The 21,538-nt window shown below is 41.1% G+C and overlaps 1 protein-coding gene across 7 annotated transcripts in view; it reads left to right on the top strand.

Moving 5' to 3' along the window:
• Positions 1-21,538, top strand: part of nav1b (neuron navigator 1b) — a 178,511-nt gene that overhangs the window by 129,248 nt on the left and 27,725 nt on the right. For 4 of the 7 annotated variants that reach the window (XM_060919337.1, XM_060919338.1, XM_060919342.1 and 1 more), the window contains 7 exons: positions 489-599; positions 1,243-1,326; positions 12,115-12,226; positions 12,356-12,477; positions 19,991-20,160; positions 20,307-20,469; positions 20,589-20,766. In XM_060919337.1, coding sequence (XP_060775320.1) covers positions 489-599; positions 1,243-1,326; positions 12,115-12,226; positions 12,356-12,477; positions 19,991-20,160; positions 20,307-20,469; positions 20,589-20,766 — 940 coding nt within the window. The remainder of the gene's footprint in view (positions 1-488; positions 600-1,242; positions 1,327-12,114; positions 12,227-12,355; positions 12,478-19,990; positions 20,161-20,306; positions 20,470-20,588; positions 20,767-21,538) is intronic. The other 3 variants (XM_060919340.1, XM_060919341.1, XM_060919339.1) reach the window with 2 other exon arrangements.

A 21,538-nucleotide genomic window follows, 5' to 3' on the forward strand; every position in this document is an offset into this window, starting at 1 on the left:
ATGTACTGTATTAGCCTTCACCCTGCCCACTTGGTAGCTTTTGCATCACAGGAGAGAGCTAGTTACTGGGTGGGGAATTAGCAAATGACCAAATTGAGAGAGAAAATGGGGTTAAAAAAAATTCAAATCTATTTTCCAAGTCACATTTTTTTTTATCACATCCCTGGATGAATCACCGTAATGATTGTTGCATAGAGTTTCACCTCTCACCGACAACGTTCACTAACCTACATCAAGCAGATCTCCCTTTCAAAAGCCTTTTATCTACAGAACTGGGTTCAGTAAACATCAAGCAGTAATGTGTTCCAGCACCTCCAGTGCACTCTTGCATCTTGGCAATATTTTAGGACTCTATGATTGTGTTACATGTACAATGGAAGGAAATGATCTCACTCTGATCCCAGTACTGTCTTAACATGAGTGTGTGTGTGTGTGTGTGTGTGTGTGTGTGTGTGTGTGTGTGGGATCATGACTGTGTGAGTGAGCAGTATAACCCTGACCCTAACACCACTGTCCCTCTCTCCTTGGCTGATGTCCTCTTCTGGCTGCGGGCTGGTTTGCGGGTCCTCGGGGGCTGCTCGCTCCAGCAGGCAGGCCAGGTTTGTTGGACTGTCACTTCCAGCCTGTCCCTTGTTGCTGTTGCATGACTTTAACCTCGCCCCTCCCCCCTGCAGGCCCCCCCACCGCCCAGCCCGGTGCTGGGTTGATGATGTCAAGTGGAGCTCATTATCAGGTGTCACCTGGACATCAGCTAAATACTGATGATGTCATAGTTTTGTTGATAAGTATAATGTTTGTGGAAGGATGGCTCATGAGCAGTTGAGCAATACACACACCCACATGCGCATTGGAGCTCAGAAATGGATTGTTATCATCATTTAAAGTGGTTTATTAACAGTATATACTGTATATATTTTCCATACTTTCTCTTAAAATCGATCATAACACAATAGCATGCACAGTGTGACCAGAATCACGCTGTGGTGTTCTTTCAGCACAGCGTGCTAAATGCTGTGTGTGAACAAATGCCAGACCTCGTGTATCTACCCTTCCATCATTCAGGTCAATTTCTGTTCGCCTCATCACTTCGCCCCTCCATGATCCACAGCCTTTCTGCATTGTCTTCTCCCATCCTTCTCTCCAGCTTGGATGGAGAGACACACACACTTGTGTGTGAAGTGTACTCAGTGTTGTTATGTGCGTCAGTGTCTGGCCATGACTAATGATAGTGTTCTATTGCAGGCAAACCTGGTGGCAGCTTTTGAACAGAGTCTGACGCTTATGACTGCACGTCTGCAGAGCCTGTCTGTTACCTCTGAGCAGAAGGTAAGAGTGTGTGTGTGTGTGTGTGTGTGTGTGTGTGTGTGTGTGTGTGTTGTATAATAGTTATACAGTGGTGCTTGAAAGTTTGTGAACCCTTTAGAATTTTCTATATTTCTGCATAAATATGACCAAAAACATCATCAGATTTTCACACAAGTCCTAAAAGTAGATAAAGAGAACCCAGTTAAACAAATGAGACAAAAATATTATACTTGGCCATTTATTTATTTATTGAGGAAAATGATCCAATATTACATATCTGTGAGTGGCAAAAGTATGTGAACCTTTGCTTTCAGTATCTGGTGTGACCCCCTTGTGCAGCAATAACTGCAACTAAACGTTTCCGGTAACTGTTGATCAGTCCTGCACACCGGCTTGGAGGAATTTTAGCCCATTCCTCCATACAGAACAGCTTCAACTCTGGGATGTTGGTGGGTTTCCTCACATGAACCGCTCGCTTCAGGTCCTTCCACAACATTTCCATTGGATTAAGGTCAGGACTTTGACTTGGCCATTCCAAAACATTAACTTTATTCTTCTTTAATCATTCTTTGGTAGAACGACTTGTGCGCTTAGGGTCGTTGTCTTGCTGCATGACCCACCTTCTCTTGAGATTCAGTTCATGGACAGATGTCCTGACATTTTCCTTTAGAATTCACTGGCATAATTCAGAATTCATTGTTCCATCAATGATGGCAAGCCGTCCTGGCCCAGATGCAGCAAAACAGGCCCAAACCATGATGATACCACCACCATGTTTCACAGATGGGATAAGGTTCTTATGCTGGAATGCAGTGTTTTCCTTTCTCCAAACATAACGCTTCTCATTTTAACCAAAAAGTTCTATTTTGGTCTCATCCGTCCACAAAACATTTTTTCAATAGCCTTCTGGCTTGTCCACGTGATCTTTAGCAAACTGCAGACAAGCAGCAATATTCTTTTTTGGAAAGCAGTGGCTTTCTCCTTGCAACCCTGCCATGCACACCATTGTTGTTCAGTGTTCTCCTGATGGTGGACTCATGAACATTAACATTAGCCAATGTGAGAGAGGCCTTCAGTTGCTTAGAAGTTACCCTGGGGTCCTTTGTGACCTCGTCGACTATTACACACCTTGCTCTTGGAGTGATCTTTGTTGGTCGACCACTCCTGGGGAGGGTAACAATGGTCTTGAATTTCCTCCATTTGTACACAATCTGTCTGACTGTGGATTGGTGGAGTCCAAACTCTTTAGAGATGGTTTTGTAACCTTTTCCAGCCTGGTGAGCATCAACAACACTTTTTCTGAGGTCCTCAGAAATCTCCTTTATTCGTGCCATGATACACTTCCACAAATGTGTGTTGTGAAGATCAGACTTTGATAGATCCCTGTTCTTTAAATAAAACAGGGTGCCCACTCACACCTGATTGTCATCCCATTGATTGAAAACACCTGACTCTAATTTCACCTTCAAATTAACTGCTAATCCTCGAGGTTCACGTACTTTTGCCACTCACAGATATGTAATATTGGATCATTTTCCTCAATAAATAAATAAATGGCCAAGTATAATATTTTTGTCTCATTTGTTTAACTGGGTTCTCTTTATCTACTTTTAGGACTTGTGTGAAAATCTGATGATGTTTTAGGTCATATTATGCAGAAATATAGAAAATTCTAAAGGGTTCACAAACTTTCAAGCACCACTGTACATCATTTAAGACAGACATTCAGATGTTTCCTCTGAAGCCCACTTTCCTAAAAACTTGCGCCGCCCCAGCCCACAAAAAAAAAATCTTGTCAATATTCAGACTGCTGCAGCAGATAATTATAAAAACAAGCCAAACCATTTCATATGCCCAGGGCTTTTGTTGCCTGTCATTAACTGGGTAATAAAATAAAATAGAACAACATGGAAAAAAAGAGTTGAATAATACAGCAGCCCCAAGAAGCCTGAAGAAGTATCATGCCTAATCCCACATTATTGATCTGCAAAGTGTTGGGACGTGTCTGAGTGCTGAATAGTGCAGGAGAGCAAAGCAAACAAAGCATTCTTAAAGGTGATTTTTTTTTTCAGAAATACATTTTTTTATATTTCTTGAAATTCTCTTTCCATCCCAATAGCGATTAATAAATCAAAGACTGAAAAAAAAATTAAAAAAAATAATAAATCTGATCTGCCATCTGTGGCAGTCGCACGGCTGTAAAAAGCACATCCGAATGAAATGATCACATGGCCTACCTCAGTGGGCTCAACGTTTAGGGGAATAAAAGGGTACGAGGCAGAGAATAGAAGGGTACAATTAAAAAGGCCGAAGCCCTTCACCGTAAACCATAGGCGAGAAAAATGTAAAACTGGGTTTATCTGAGACAGTTTCAAAGCATTTGGAGAGGAATTTCTAATTTATTGTAAACAGCAAAATCGAGTGGCGGCACGGTGGTGTAGTGGTTAGCGCTGTCGCCTCACAGCAAGAAGGTCCGGGTTCGAGCCCCGTGGCCGGCGAGGGCCTTTCTGTGCGGAGTTTGCATGTTCTCCCCGTGTCCGCGTGGGTTTCCTCCGGGTGCTCCGGTTTCCCCCACAGTCCAAAGACATGCAGGTTAGGTTAACTGGTGACTCTAAATTGAGCGTAGGTGTGAATGTGAGTGTGAATGGTTGTCTGTGTCTATGTGTCAGCCCTGTGATGACCTGGCGACTTGTCCAGGGTGTACCCCGCCTTTCGCCCATAGTCAGCTGGGATAGGCTCCAGCTTGCCTGCAACCCTGTAGAACAGGACTGTGGGGGACTGTGGGGGAAACCGGAGCACCCAGAGGAAACCCACATAGACACGGGGAGAACATGCAAACTCCGCACAGAAAGGCCCTCGCCAGCCACGGGGCTCGAACCCAGGACCTTCTTGCTGTGAGCCGACAGCACTAACCATTACACCACCGTGCCGCCCACCTTGTACAGATATGTAAACAAAAATATTTTTTGTTACTCAGTGAAAAATAGACGGCGACAAATCCTACTACAGACGGCGATTTGCCGCCGCCGACCAACTACTTTTGAGACCTCTGCTACCTGTCTGTCTACCTGTCCACACTCTGTCTGTGCACTCATTGCGCATGAGTGAAGTCTTCCACAAGGCTAGACTTGCAGACAAAGTGCTAAAGCTATCGAGCTAGTCACACAAGAATGGCCGAGAAAAGGCAGCAAAAACTTCCAGGTACACCTCACATTATACTCACAGCAGCTTGCACTGCAGCACTGAAGTGGAAATGGCTACAATGAAGAAGTTGGATAAATGCTGCCTTCTCATGCTATCAGAATTATGATACAGATGAGTTGCACATGAATGCCGCCTCAACTCGTAACTTCAAGTGAGAACTTCGGAAATCATTTTGATACTCGGGTTCCCGAGTTGGGATGACCTACCCTTTCAATATGGTCGAGAAGAGGACAGTTTCAGTAGTGGATTGTACGAAATTGTTTATTTTTAGCAATACAACTATCATTAGCTGTTGCTTGTGTGCATAATCTCATCCATAATGTGGTACATCTTACTTGATCTACATCCCCGATTCCAAAAAAGTTGGGACAAAGTACAAATTGTAAATAAAAACGGAATGCAATAATTTACAAATCTCAAAAACTGATATTGTATTCACAATAGAACATAGACAACATATCAAATGTCGAAAGTGAGACATTTTGAAATTTCATGCCAAATATTGGCTCATTTGAAATTTCATGACAGCAACACATCTCAAAAAAGTTGGGACAGGGGCAATAAGAGGCTGGAAAAGTTAAAGGTACAAAAAAGGAACAGCTGGAGGACCAAATTGCAACTCATTAGGTCAATTGGCAATAGGTCATTAACATGACTGGGTATAAAAAGAGCATCTTGGAGTGGCAGCGGCTCTCAGAAGTAAAGATGGGAAGAGGATCACCAATCCCCCTAATTCTGCGCCGACAAATAGTGGAGCAATATCAGAAAGGAGTATGACAGTGTAAAATTGCAAAGAGTTTGAACATATCATCATCTACAGTGCATAATGTCATCAAAAGATTCAGAGAATCTGGAAGAATCTCTGTGTGTAAGGGTAAAGGCCGGAAAACCATACCGGGTGCCCGTGATCTTCGGGCCCTTAGACGGCACTGCATCACATACAGGCATGCTTCTGTATTGGAAATCACAAAATGGGCTCAGGAATATTTCCAGAGAACATTATCTGTGAACACAATTCACCGTGCCATCCGCCGTTGCCAGCTAAAACTCTATAGCTCAAAGAAGAAGCTGTATCTAAACACGATCCAGAAGCGCAGATGTCTTCTCTGGGCCAAGGCTCATTTAAAATGGACTGTGGCAAAGTGGAAAACTGTTCTGTGGTCAGACGAATCAAAATTTGAAGTTCTTTATGGAAATCAGGGACGCCGTGTCATTCGGACTAAAGAGGAGAAGGACGACCCAGGTTGTTATCAGCGCTCAGTTCAGAAGCCTGCATCTCTGATGGTATGGGGTTGCATTAGTGCGTGTGGCATGGGCAGCTTACACATCTGGAAAGACACCATCAATGCTGAAAGGTATATCCAGGTTCTAGAGCAGCATATGCTCCCATCCAGACGACGTCTCTTTCAGGGAAGACCTTGCATTTTCCAACATGACAATGCCAAACCACATACTGCATCAATTACAGCATCATGGCTGCGTAGAAGAAGGGTCCGGGTACTGAACTGGCCAGCCTGCAGTCCAGATCTTTCACCCATAGAAAACATTTGGCGCATCATAAAACGGAAGATACGACAAAAAAGACCTAAGACAGTTGAGCAACTAGAATCCTACATTAGACAAGAATGGGTTAACATTCCTATCCCTAAACTTGAGCAACTTGTCTCCTCAGTCCCCAGACGTTTACAGACTGCTGTAAAGAGAAAAGGGGATGTCTCACAGTGGTAAACATGGCCTTTTCCCAACTTTTTTGAGATGTGTTGTTGTCATGAAATTTAAAATCACCTCATTTTTCTCTTTAAATGATACATTTTCTCAGTTTAAACATTTGATATGTCATCTATGTTCTATTCTGAATAAAATATGGAATTTTCAAACTTCCACATCATTGCGTTCCATTTTTATTTACAATTTGTACTTTTGTCCCAACTTTTTTGGAATCGGGGTTGTAGAACAATGCTAATTAGCATGTGCATTACGGAATCAAAATAGGATTTCCCCAAGAAACAAGTGAGAAGGACTCTTGCATCCACTATTTTTCATTACACCCCAACAACAAAGCATTTGAACATGACATATTCGTAATTCCAACTTCACAATTGGAAAGTAGGACCTTATATAGCATGCCGAGGCAGCAAAAGCAAGAAGTCGAACCAAAGTGAACATCGGTATGGCTTTTCAATGATGGTGACAAATGAGGACGTTATCTGGTTTTTGTTTTGTTTCTTGAACTTATTACGCCTTTAAAGTGCGTATCATGGGTAAATTCAGGAGCAAGATCAATGTAATTCTCCTATTTTATATTAAACTTGGGTCAAATATCTGTAACATTCTGCATTCTCTGCAATTTTTTTACCTTGCACAATACCAGAAAAATTCAGTTGAAATCAAGCCATTTGAGGCGAATTGGTCCGCCTCTGAAAAAACTTGGCGTTTGGATTTCCCGGCAAACATTGATTTTCGTGACGTCGCGTGCGGGACGCCTCCCTCTGAATCCTACATCAGCGCTGGTTTGTTTATGAGAAAACGACCTGGTGGTTTTCTGCAAATTTCTTCAACGTTATCGAGTAATTATTAAAATGGTTAACAGATGTATCGTAGGAGGGTGTAGCAACACCAGTCTTGATGGGATTAGTACTCATTGTTTCCCAAAAGACCGGACAATGAGAGAGAAATGGGAGCGCTTGGTCTACACAGGCTGTGCACTGAAACTGTGCAAAGCTCGCGCAGCCTGCTGTCGCTTCCGCAGATAACGTCACGAATCTGGCTCTAGACTCCCTTGGGATTTTTCCAGACGCATTTTGTTATTTTATTTTTTTCTGCTGTAGACAGATGGCCTTGTGCAAAATTACCCTTCTGGATGAGTGTGTAAAGGGACATACTTTCATATAAAAAAAACCAAATTGGTCCAGAATATGCACTTTAAGCTCTGTCCCATTATCATCACTGTTAACATTACTTGCATTAATGTCTGTTTCATTGTAGGCCTGTTTAGATTTTTTTTTTTTTGAGTGGGGGATTTTCAGGTTTGGTGAAAAAATTATATTTTTGACCATTTTCTATGAACTCAAAACATTATCCGTTTACCTTGAGGGCACCGCTTCAAACTAGACGGCCTTTCGATTTCATAAAATCGGTGAAATTTAGTCCCTTCTGAAATTTGGTCATTGTGATGTATGTTTATTTCTGTAATCTCTAAGAAAATATCAGGCCATTCTGTGGCTGGGAAGTTATTTAATTTGAGGGGATTCCCTCGCAAATAATGTGCATGAAATGTGCATGACTGACGATTATTTATTAGTTTGGTCCTGAGTTTCTTTTCCTTCGCAACGTAACGTCTTTTCTTCTCGCTATCCGTTACTGTAGTCGGTCTTTCATGTTTCATGCACGTCCTCCATTTTTCTGTCCCGTTTCAAATTTGTATCCCACAATGCCGTGCGCGAACGGGAAAAGCCCACCATGTGATGCATGACGTAGTATCTTGAATTGCATCGTGGTGAAGCAGGAAAAAATAGTGGAGAATTTAGGGCCACATGGCCTGAAATTCATTAATTATTCTATTTTTAAAAACCTAATAAAATCAGAGGTCTGTGATTCGAATTCAGTAGCTTTCGGTCCACTAAACAAAAATAACGGTGTCGGGGAAAATTTGTTTTGTGACCTAAACTTGAAAAACCTGAAAGGCAGTCTAGCTTTCAGTGCATCTTTGAAGTACTGATTTCATGAGCCAACGCATTACTAGCATGAAACGGGGGTTGGAGGTGTGGCTTCCAAGGGGGCGTGGCTATGCAAACATTCATTAGCTCATTGGCTGTTTTTACTATTAAAATTGGCATATGTTAGAATTCTTCCCAGTATAACTCAATGTTAAAATGGGAAGCTCCTAAGCAAAATGTATAAAGGTGGGTAATGGCCATCTATTTGTTTGTGGTATTTTCCATTTCACCCATCACCCCCACAGTTCGAACACCTCTGCTTTAGGGGATTTATAAACATTAGGCCAGACATGTTCAAACTTTTCCCCCATTAGCCCCACTTCCCAATTTTTTAAGAGCATATGCAAATTGTGTTAATACATTTTTATAGAAATAAACAATGTAAATGTAATGCTACAATTGGTTTTGGTGTTTAAAATTCATTCTTGAGTCAGTAATTATTTAACACAGGCCTTATAAGAAACTAATTGTCACTGTTGCAAAAATTCTTAAAAACAAGATCAACTGAGGGCTCCTGCTCACTTATGTATCCTCCCGTTCTCGCTTACACTACTGTTCAAAAGTTTGGGGTCACCCAGACAATTTTGCGTTTTCCATGAAAAGTCACACTTTTATTTACCACCATAAGTTGTCAAATGAATAGAAAATATAGTCAAGACATTTTTCTGGCCATTTTGAGCATTTGATCGACCCCACAAATGTGATGCTCCAGAAACTCAATCTGCTCAAAGGAAGGTCAGTTTTATAGCTTCTCTAAAGAGCTCAACTGTTTTCAGCTGTGCTAACATGATTGTACAAGGGTTTTCTAATCATCCATTAGCCTTCTGAGGCAATGAGCAAACACATTGTACCATTAGAACACTGGAGTGAGAGTTGCTGGAAATGGGCCTCTATACACCTATGGAGATATTGCACCAAAAACCAGACATTTGCAGCTAGAATAGTCATTTACCACATTAGCAATGTATAGAGTGTATTTCTGTTTAGTTTAAAGTGATCTTCATTGAAAAGAACAGTGCTTTTCTTTCAAAAATAAGGAAATTTCAAAGTGACCCCAAACTTTTGAACGGTAGTGTATATCAGAATGCAAGTAATCAAAGGAATAGGACGCTTCTTATGAATGTTGACTCCAACAAATAATTAACCATGAAACAAGTAAGTAAAGAGCCGTGTTCTCCCCAGGGATTTCAAATAGCATCCTGAGAAACTGTCATTTTGAAATGGCATATTGCTTCTTGAAATAGTGTCAAAATCCACCCTATATGTTTCGTAAATACATTCAGTCAGTAAACAGGAAGTCGATGTGCGACAGACCTGAAAATGGTTTACACGGTATAGAACCACAAGCTGAAGCTCGGTACCAAATATCAAGCAGCTGTGATTTGTGGTTGCTGAGAAAAGTGGTAGGAAAATTTTGTAAATCCACCCTATATGTTTCGTAAATACATTCAGTCGGTAAACAGGAAGTCGATGTGCAACAGACCTGAAAACGGTTTACACGGTATAGAACCCCAAGCTGAAGCTTGCTACCAAGTTCCAAGTGGCTGTGATTTGTGGTTGCTGAATAAAGGGGTGTTACATATCGACGGATGGATGGACAGAGGTTAAAAAAAACAGCATCCCCCCTCTTCGGAGTGGAGATATAAATTACAAAAGGGCAAACAATCAATCAATCACCCTAGTAAAGTAAAAGCAAGATTCCAGTTATTTGTTTCTAAATTAAAAATGCCCTATCTGGGTTGTAAATAATCACAAGTAGACTGAATAAGCCAGATCTAAAGGTAGAAATGACCCCTGGCTGGGTCATAATGATCCAGTTTTTGGATAGGTAAAAATTTTCATATTTAACAGTTATTCCACGAAATCGAGTCGTACATTTAACAATTATTCGCCGAAGGCAAGGTGAATATCGGTGAATAATAACCGAGGCCAAGTCGGAGTTGTTATTCGCTGACATTCACTGAGCTTGAGGCGGATTATTGTTTTAGTATAAATTACACAGGTGATTATTTAAAAAAAGCCCTGTGATGACCTGGCGACTTGTCCAGGGTGTACCCCGCCTTTTGCCCGTAGTCAGCTGGGATAGGCTCCAGCTTGCCTGCGACCCTGTAGAACAGGATAAAGCGGCTAGAGATAATGAGATGAGATTATTTAAAAAATTTTATTAAAAAATACTTTATTTCAAACTCAAAAGCAGCATGCAAATGTAACGCGTGCAGACTTGTGTCACTTATCATAAAATACTTTGTTTTTAAATCGATAAAATAAATCACAATTCCACCTTACATTTGAATAGTTCTAGACCAAACTTCATAGCATCTTTAGTGCTTTTAGGAACAGCATTTTCTCTCATCATTTCTAAGTCTTCCTCACTTACGGTGGCGAAGTGATCGGCCGCCATTTTGCCAAGTTGCTCGAGGTGATCATCTAGAAATAGTCTGAATTTGTCGGCCAATCAGCGCACGTGATCTTCTGTAATCACCTCCATTTTTACACTAAAACCCAATCATATCAAGGACAAATTAACCCAAGGTGTGTGCTCTTGTATACTGAGCCAGCACTAGATTACAGAAATGACTCAAATGGCATGATTCAGCATTTTTCACGACGGTTTCCAGAACATCAGTGATAATGTCCCCATGTCTTTATTTATTTTTCCTTCAAACCATCTCTTAAAAATCAATCAATTGCATATGTGATAGTCTGGTTTGAACTTTAGTTTTGAGTGTGATCGAATGCTGCCTCTTGATGTGAATTAAAATCTGCTATTAGTGCTCTTGTCGGGTGTCTGCTTCAAGAGGGTTGACGATGATGATCGTCTGCTTTGTGGTTCTGACCACTATGAAAAACTGGTGGTGATTCATGCGGCAGTATCATGTTTTGAGTGTTCTGCTTTATAAACCACTTGTACTGCTCCACTAATGAGCTCATGCTTTCAGGAGGTACTTAGTATTATTTCTCAAGGCATTAAGAGTGAAATACAGACTGTGTTCCCATTAGCCGATTGTAGAATCAGGAGGAAGGTGGAAGAATGAAAGGGAAAGAGAGAGAAAGAGAGCAAGACACATGCGTCAAGTTCAATAAAATAAAAGCCTGTAATGTGATAGGACTTTTGTTACAGCAAGTACAATTTCCAGAACCCTGCATGCATACATGTCAACCTTTGGTCAATCAAACCTGTATAACCAACCTCCAAAATCCGTATTTCCCTTATAAAATCCGTATAAGATGCAAATTAAAATAATTGACCTAAAATTTGAATGATAATTAACAATGATATATCCAAGTTACTTTTTATTCAATATTAATAACAATAAACCTTCAGAATGAATACAAAGCTCCAATGTTTGACAAAAACACAAAGTGTCACTCTAATGTTCTGAATTGTACTCCATGACAGCTTTTTTAGCACTCTGCACCAATACCTCACTAGGCTGCATGTCACAGCAAGTGTCTGTGTTGATCTTGCCGGAGTGCCCATTCAGAATCTTTTCAGTCGCTAGTGAAAGTCGCTCAGGTGGAAATACGCGTTTCAAACAAAATGTTACTTCCCGGTTGGCGGGATTCTCGCAATGCGGTGTGCGCATGATCAAAAGTGGAACGACGTCTCGCTACCACAAGATAACGCGCGATTTCATAAGACTCTTTACTGGCTGTCTGTGGTGTACAGTACATTTGTAAATGTTATGCGCTCTTTTATCATCGTGGGAATTGATTATAGCTCTAAATAGATATTGAAGTTTTTTTTAAAGAATCCGTATAACTTTATTTGTACGCCCGTATACTACGTTTATTGAATCAAATCCGTATAAAATACGGACATTCCGTATAGGTTGACATGTATGTGCATGTCGCTGATACCTGGATCTCATGTGGCTTGTACTTGCAGGATGTTGAGCTACAGGACCTGAGGGAAACCATCGAAGTATTGAAATCCAAGAACACAGAGGCCCAGGTTATCATCCATGGAGCACTCAACAACCCCGACTCCACACCCAAAGGTCTGGATCTTTTAATACAGGCAATGAAAATGCCCCGATGCTGATCAGTCTAAGTGGCAAAAATGACGATCCTGATACCAAAACAACGGGCTCACGCTCCACTTTTCATCACTGCCCCTCTCTCTCCAGAGCTGCAGATTAATAGGCAGAACTCATCTGAGAGCATTGCCAGCATGAACAGTATCACCAGTCATTCCAGTTTGGGTAGCCTGAAGGAGCAAGATGCCAAGAAAAAGAAGAAGAAAAGCTGGGTAAGATGATTGTTGCATAATCTGCGCTTTTGTACTTTTGGACAGAGGACAGTCAGGCCGACTTTATTTTCTAACCACGGCAGGTTTTCTTGGCTATATCTGTTATAATGTGGGCACGCTAAGGTAATTGCTCTTTCCGTTTATTTCTTGGTTTATCTGTCCACAAATTTCAGTTCTTCTCAAAGAAGTTTTTACAATCAATTTTTTTTCGCACTTATAAATACCTAGTTTCTTAGGGTCACATGACCATTCAGTGCAAAATGTGAGATGGTTAATACAGAGACATAACCAGACAAATTATTTAAAATCTACCTGCTATATACTGTACGGGTCTTAGTTGCCCTGAGCAAAAATGTAAGTTAATTACAACATGATGTGTCTGAAAATACTACCATTTTCTTTACTTAATCAGGAGTGAGTGAAAAAAGAGGGTTTTCATATTATATATTCACTCGTGGCAAAATACAAAATTTGTAACACCTTGTGTAAAGAAGTCATTTTTGAATTTAAAGCCTATACGCAGAGCCATGGCCTCACTTTCGTTTATAAATGCCTTGAGACCTCAAGAACGGCACAGGAATAGTTTTAAGCGCTAACAATAAATCTAATAGAGTAATTTTTACGATTAAGATGATTTATATAGGTAGCGGTCTGAGTAAATGACCTTGACGTCCGTAACGTCACAGTAGGAAGTCTATCGGTCTCATCGCCATTTCCGCTATACTAAAACACAGAGCTGACTGCAACTCTGATCCTCCATTTTGAGCTAATTTATCACCATGCCACGTAGATGTGTTGCTGCACCCGCTAGCAACACGACAGAAGGTGGATTTACGTTGCATTCATGGTCCAAGAATGTTCAAACTGCAAAGATTTGGACGCGTTTTACGAGAAGTTCACGGGCACATTGGGCGGCTATGAAGTGGTCTCTCCTCTGCTCTGCACATTTTACTGAGGACTCGTACGAGACCTCTGATCTGTTGAGGAGTGTTGGCTATAAGCCCGTATTGAAAGAGGGTGCAGTACCAACAATTAAAGGAAAAGAAAACTACAACAAATGTTTATTTTATTTTTATTTTTTTTTAAAAAGCAAAGTTCAGTTGCACCAGTCCTCCCGGAGTGAGCCGAGGGTTGTTGCTAAAACCCGGGACAGAATTGGATGGGACATATCGCTTGGGCAGTTGCTAAAACCGGTGGCGTCCCATCCCGGGTTTTAGTAATTGCCTGAGCCGAGCAGTAATGGCGGAGTACACAGTATGGAGAAAATAGAGAATGAGTGGAGCAGCTGTCTTATTTCTAAACTGGATATTGCTGCCATCTCACCCTTATGTGGAAGAAGTGAATGAACAGAGAACTGAACGAACAACTGAAAGTCAGATTGTTTCAAAACAATTGGCCAAAAGATCGGCCTTCAAGAAGCGAGAACACAGACGGGTAAGCTCCGACTCTCATTTGGATATAAAACAAAAAAAACAACACGTTGTTTACCTGCATTTAGATTACTACATGTAACTTGTATTGTGTATTTAAGTTACCGGTATAAGATTATTTAATTTGCTTCAGAATGTGATTGTCTCAGTTCATCTGATTATTTAATTAGCCTTTTACATTTTATCAGTGAAAATGCATGCATGTACATGTATGTTGCACAAGTTATAACACCTATCCTGTTTTAATGAGAGTCGACCCACAATCAATGAAGTCAAATCAGTCTTAGTTGAGCAAGTCGGTAACGGTATTTCTTACTTTCACCATAAATTTTTATTTATATGACTTTAGTCTATAGCTGTAAAAGGCCTCGGCCTTAAAACCGGTTACCGCTGTGACGTCACGCACTCAGGGCTGGCTGGCTCAGCGGGGCAGCTCGAATGCTAACTTTGCGGTCGATTTTTACTCTCAAAATATATATATTTTATTCCAATTTATGCAGCATACAAGAGTCAAGGATGGAGATACTATCCACTCAGAAATGTATTTAAAAATAAAGGTTCTGCGTATCTGCTTTAAACTCTTTATTGTCAGTGAACCACTCTATTACTGATGTATCCTCCCTATTGTTCAACCTTGACTTTCGCATTAATAGCCAGGGTTGCACAAGTTAATGTTGCTTTTGCCAGGTTCTTCCTAACCTTTAATAGCCCCCAAGCACAACTACGTCATCACTCGTTTACCGCAATGCATTGTGGGGGATAGCCGGGGTTGGTAGTTGAGCGATATGACGGATGTCGGATTAATTTTACCTGAGAGCAATGTAAGAGGAGCGATTTTGCCGTGCTCTGTTGTCGAAGACAGTGAAATTGGTGATTTAAATAGGTGGATAACATGTCGAGGGTTTACAGCAGGAAAATCGGAATCTAAATCAAGCTTGGTGAGAAGGTACCGTAAGAGTCTAGACTGAGTCTACCACACTGTACAACATCATCATCAAATCTCAGAATGTCTTATATCTGAGGACGTATATTGCACCAGCTAAACTTTATCGAGAAAACAAATCTATGTGAACATCGGGAATTGGCGCGGAGCAGTGCTCTCGCAGGGGATTCGTGGGCGAATAATGGTCAGGGTGATAAATGAGTGATTAGTTAAATAAAACTTGATATCAGGAAACATAAAAAAAAAAAACTTTGGAAACCGAGAACCCTTCGTGGTTTGGGAGTTTTATCGGTCCGACAGGCTCGTTCAGCTGCTGAGCGCTCCGCCACGTTGAGAGGCAAAAGCCGAAGAATGCTTCTGTGATTTACAGACTTTGGAATATCACTAGTTTCAGACGATGAACAGTGTCGATTGTTATAATCTTCTGTAACCGAAGGCCATTCCACAGACCATGGAAATATTGCTGGGTCACAGTTTAAGTACATCTTTTTCCCACCAGAGAAATGTAAGCTACAAACACTCATCCATTTTGATTCAGTTTGAAGGTTTTCGTTGCGGATTAAACTTATCCATTTCTTTCTTCTCAACTCGCAGATGATAAAAGTTCAAATTAGGTGTTCTCTTTGTTGTGGAGACACAGTAAGGCACACAGCAATTCACTTTAGGCACGGTTAAAACCGGTTAGACAGAACAATGCAGTGTTTAACAAAGGTGAAAGTAAACAATACGGCGGAGCTGACCCTGGGTATCGCCCATAATGTATTGCGGTAAACAAGCGATGATGTAGTTATGGGTTTGGGTTATTGTACCACTATTCTTTCTTAACTTCAAGCTATTATCTCCTGTCGTACCAGCCCTTCATACTACTTGCTAGCACACAACAGTGCAGTTTTGAAACAGTTGTTTTCATGATATTAAAAAAAGTGTGTTAGCTTACAGTGGTGCTTGAAAGTTTGTGAACCCTTTAGAATTTTCTATATTTCTGCATAAATATGACCTAAAACAACATCAGATTTTCACACAAGTCCTAAAAGGAGATAAAGAGAACCCAGTTAAACAAATGAGACAAAAATATTATACTTGGTCATTCATTTATTGAGGAAAATGATCCAATATTACATATCTGTGAGTGGCAAAAGTATGTGAACCTTTGCTTTCACTATCTGGTGTGACCCCCTTGTGCAGCAATAACTGCAACTAAACATTTCCGCTAACTGTTGATCAGTCCTGCACACCGGCTTGGAGGAATTTTAGCCCATTCCTCCGTACAGAACAGCTTCAACTCTGGGATGTTGGTGGGTTTCCTCACATGAACTGCTCGCTTCAGGTCCTTCCAGAACATTTCGATTGGATTAAGGTCAGGACTTTGACTTGGCCATTCCAAAACATTAACTTTATTCTTCTTTAACCATTCTTTGGTAGAACGACTTGTGTGCTTAGGGTCGTTGTCTTGCTGCATGACCCACCTTCTCTTGAGATTCAGTTCATGGACAGATGTCCTGACATTTTCCTTTAGAATTCGCTGGTATAATTCAGAATTCATTGTTCCATCAATGATGGCAAGCCGTCCTGGCCCAGATGCAGCAAAACAGGCCCAAAGCATCATACTACCACCACCATGTTTCACAGATGGGATAAGGTTCTTATGCTGGAATGCAGTGTTTTCCTTTTTCCAAACATAACGCTTCTCATTTAAACCAAAAAGTTCTATTTTGGTCTCATCCGTCCACAAAACATTTTTCCAATAGCCTTCTGGCTTGTCCACGTGATCTTTAGCAAACTGCAGACGAGCAGCAATGTTCTTTTTGGAGAGCAGTGGCTTTCTCTTTGCAACCCTGCCATGCACACCATTGTTGTTCAGTGTTCTCCTGATGGTGGATTCATGAACATTAACATTAGCCAATGTGAGAGAGGCCTTCAGTTGCTTAGAAGTTACCCTGGGGTCCTTTGGGACCTCACCGACTATTACACACCTTCTCTTGGAGTGATCTTTGTTGGTCGACCAATCCTGGGGAGGGTAACAATGGTCTTGAATTTCCTCCATTTGTACACAATCTGTCTGACTGTGGATTGGTGGAGTCCAAACTCTTTAGAGATGGTTTTGTAACCTTTTCCAGCCTGATGAGCATCAACAACACTTTTTCTGAGGTCCTCAAAAATCTCCTTTGTTCGTGCCATGATGCACTTCCACAAACATGTGTTGTGAAGATCAGACTTTGATAGATCCCTGTTCTTTAAATAAAACAGGGTGCCCACTCACACCTGATTGTCATCCCATTGATTGAAAACACCTGACTCTAATTTCACCTTCAAATTAACTGCTAATCCTCGAGGTTCACATACTTTTGCCACTCACAGATATGTAATATTGGATCATTTTCCTCAATAAATAAATGAGCAAGTATAATATTTTGTCTCGTTTGTTTAACTGGGTTCTCTTTATCTACTTTTAGGACTTGTGTGAAAATCTGACGATACTTTAGGTCATATTTATGCAGAAATCTAGAAAATTCTAAAGGGTTCACAAACTTTCAAGCACCACTGTACAGTATACTTATCCTTAGACTCTTCAAACTGATTTTTTTTTTTTACTTTTAACTTTTTCAAACCAAAATAATGAAGTACTATTTGAATATGGTATCAGTACATGAATATGGTCTTTCTTCAGTGCGTCCTTTTCCATCACTGATAAATGAATGATTTTGATCTAGAAGACTGTTTTAGAAAGCCATTATCAAGTGACAAATTAATGGAAAAACCAAAATAAATTATTTTCATAAAATGTTTGGCGACCAGAAGAGCTGCAATACTGGACATCATTCTTCCAAAAGATCATCCCTCATTTGGACTTTTGAGATCGAGTAACTGCAAAGTTAGCAGCATATGATTTGCATGATTTTCATCCTCATCCTTTACTATTCATTGAGCCCCTCATACCCTGTGCATGTGGGCATTGTAATCCTCGACTAGATCAGTGATTTTCAGTGACCCTTTCCTCTGATGGGACAAATGGCAGTTTAATCGCAACATAACAGAGCCTCGAGTTTTTCCTTCAATTTGTCACCCATCTGTATATTTCTTTGTCAGCTAGATTTCACTGCGATTTAAAACACAGATAATCCAAAAAACTTCAACCTGTCAATTTTGGGTTACGAATGATTTTCATTTTTACGAGTTTCTCTCTCTCTCTCTTGCTTTCTCTATATGTGCATTATTGTGTACTATTGCATTATTCATTGGAAACAACATTAAGTATGAGTCTGATCTTTCTCCTATGCCTTCCCCTTCTCTCCTTTAAGGTGTATGAGGTGAGTGATTTTCCCAATCCCCAGCATTCCCACCCGATCTTCTGACTCCCGCTTCTCCGATGACTCCTTATCATTCAACACCAATGACTCATACTCTAATGGCATTTGAAAAAAAACAGATTAATTTTTTTTTAGATCAAAAATATGTTAAGACCAAGCAAATCAGGGCTCAAATGTGATAAGACTAAGTCTGCATGTTCACCAGGTCATGCTTTAACAGTAAATAAAACAGTTACGTCACATTGTTTAACATGTGAGATTGTGGTGTTTCTGTTTATCATATTTTAACTCGCATTCACTGTGTTTTATAATATGAATGTTATATTAGATATAATAATATAATACACCAATCAGGGTGGCACGGTGGTGTAGTGGTTAGATCTGTCACCTCACAGCAAGAAGGTCCGGGTTCGAACCCAGTGGCCAGCGGGGACCTTTCTGTGTGGAGTTTGCATGTTCTCCCCGAGTCTGTGTGGGTTTCCTCCGGGTGCTCCGGTTTCACCCACAGTCCAAAGACATGCAGGTTAGGTTAATTGGTGGCTCTAAATTGACCGTAGGTGTGAATGTGAGTGTGAATGGTTGTCTGTGTCTATGTGTCAGCCCTGTGATGACCTGGCGACTTGTCCAGGGTGTACCCCGCCTTTCGCCCGTAGTCAGTTGGGATAGGGTCCAGCTTGCCTGCGACCCTGTAGAACAGGATAAGCGGCTACAGATAATGGATGGATGGATGGATGGATGGATGGATGGATGGATGGATGGAATACACCGGTCAGCCATAACATTATGACCACTGACAGGTGACGTGAATAATATTGAGCATCTCATTACAATGGCACCTGTCAAGGGGTGGGATATATTAGGCAGCAAGAGAACAGTCAGTTCTTGAAGTTGGTGTGTTGGAAGCAGGAAAAATGAGCAAGCGTAAGGATCTGAGTGACTTTGACAAGGGTCAAATTGTGATGGCGAGATGACTGGGTCTGAGCATCTCCAAAATGGTACATCTTGTGGGGTGTTTCTGGTATGTAGTGGTTAATACAGACCAAAAGTGGTCACAACCGGTGAACCGGCGACAGGGTCTTCTGTGGGATTGGACCATATGGGCTATATGTTTCGTGCCCCATGCGAATAAATGAGTCTTCAACACCCATGACCCTGTTGCCGGTTCACCAGTTGTCCTTCCTTGGACCACTTTTGGTCGGTACTAACCACTGTATACCGGGAACACCCCACAAGATGCGCCATTTTGGAGACACTCAGACCCAGTCATCTAGCCATCACAATTTGGCCCTCAGATCCTTACACTTGCCCATTTTTCCTGCTTCCAACACATCAACTTCAAGAACTGACTGTTCTCTTGCTGCCTAATATATCCCACCCCTTGACAGGTGCCACTGTAATGAGATAATCAATGTAAGGCACTCCACCTCTCAGTAATTTTAATGTTATGGCTGATCGTTGTTTGTGGACGTAATGTTAGATGATCATCAGCTGTCACAATTTGCAGTTTACAGCAACTGCTGGAGTTGGATTCTGCCTTGTGATGAGACTCTATGACATGTTCCTAAAGCCTTACTGTCGAATACAGAGATTTAGATCTGAAACGCTGTGTTTTATTTCTTATGTAGAAGGACATTTATCCCATCACAATAAGTAGACTTGCTTACTCATTCCATGAGCTTTTTTGTGCTTCATCTTTTGCTTTGTGCATCTGCATTTACTTGCGCTTATATTTTATGTGCAATGTCCTATATTATATCAGTGATTACACAATGCAGGAGTCATGCATTAACACATACTGTATCTCTATGCTGTTCTCCTTTCTGTTTCTGCAGCTGAGAAGTTCCTTTAACAGGGCTTTCTATAAGAAGGGCTCCAAGTCGTACTCGGATATTGAGGAAATTGCCACCCCAGAGTCCTCAACTCCTTCCTCCCCTAAAATCCATCACGATGTGGAAAAAGCACCATTCTCCTTAGATGTTTCCACTTCTGCCTCCTCCTCTGGGTAAGAGACGATTACTCGAGATAACGAGCCATAATTCAGTTTTAACAATTCGTAAAACTTTTTTTTTTTGTCGAACCTCGGTTAGCAATGTTGACCACGCTTACAAAGCCCAGCAAAGATTTGAAGAAAATGTGTTTTTACCTCAGACTGGGTGACAGCAGTGAGGGCATCGAAACTGATGAAAAGGTGGTCTCTGAGCTGCGCTCTGAACTCTGGGAAAAGGAACGCAAACTTACAGATATCCGTCTGGAGGCCCTTAGTTCTGCTCACCAGCTGGAGCAGCTGCAGGAAGCCATGAGCAAGATGCAGGTGTGTGAAGAAAGTCAGAGTGCACAGCATGCATGCAATACACTACAAAAATAATGAACAGCAACAGATTTTGCGTAACAGGCGAGATTTCATACATCTGTAAATGTTTTCTCATACAGATGACTGTAGAAAATTTGAAGGCAGAAAACGACCAGCTGAAGACGGGTGTCTCCAGACCTCCAAGCTCCACCTCCCAGTCTTCCGGGCTGGGCTCACTGGGCACCTCGTCACCACGGCAATCTGTGGCATCTCTTAGCAAAACCTTTAGCATGGGAGCAACTGAAAGCTTAAACACAGGTGAGGATATGCGCACACAATATTAGATTTAGCAGCTGTTAGATAAAACAGAAAATGTTTTCTACTGGACATGGCTTTCTAATCTACTGATTAATGCTGCATGGTGGAGCAAATAGCATGCTGCCCCACAGCTCCAGAGTCCCAGGTTTGGTCCTGAGCTTAGGTTACTGTCCGTGTGGAGATCTGCATGTTTTCTCCACGTCTACGGGTTTCCTCCAGTTTCGCCGATTTCTTCCCACCTCCCAAAAACATGCCAGTCGGTGGATTACCCTTAGCAAAAAGTAGTATACTTAAAGTTCATTTTATTAAGTATGCTTCAGTATAAGTATAGCAAGTATACTACAGACCATGTACTTTTAGTGTACTAGAAAGTATACAAATTTGATACTTTTTCGGACTAAACTGGAACATTTCAAGTTTATAAAAGTATACTTTAAAGTTCATTTTAAGTTTGCAAAAGTACACTTTAAAGTATACAACAAGTACACTCATCTATATACTATCAATGTACTTGGTACAGTATATCCCTCTCATATGCTTAAAGTATACCACAAGTACACTTACCGATATACTGCCATTGTACTAGTTATATACTTCTTTTTGTTTTTTTGGGGCATTTTTCACCTTTATTGGATAGGACAGTGTAGAGTCAGGAAAGGAGCTGGAGAGAGAGACGGGGAGAGATCGGGAAATGACCTCAGGTCAGAATCGAACCCGGGTCCTCGGATTTATGGTATGGCGCCTTAGTCAACTGAGCCACAACGCCCCTTAG

Source organism: Neoarius graeffei, chromosome 4, assembly GCF_027579695.1.
Source record: "Neoarius graeffei isolate fNeoGra1 chromosome 4, fNeoGra1.pri, whole genome shotgun sequence".
NCBI classification, from domain to species: domain Eukaryota; kingdom Metazoa; phylum Chordata; class Actinopteri; order Siluriformes; family Ariidae; genus Neoarius; species Neoarius graeffei.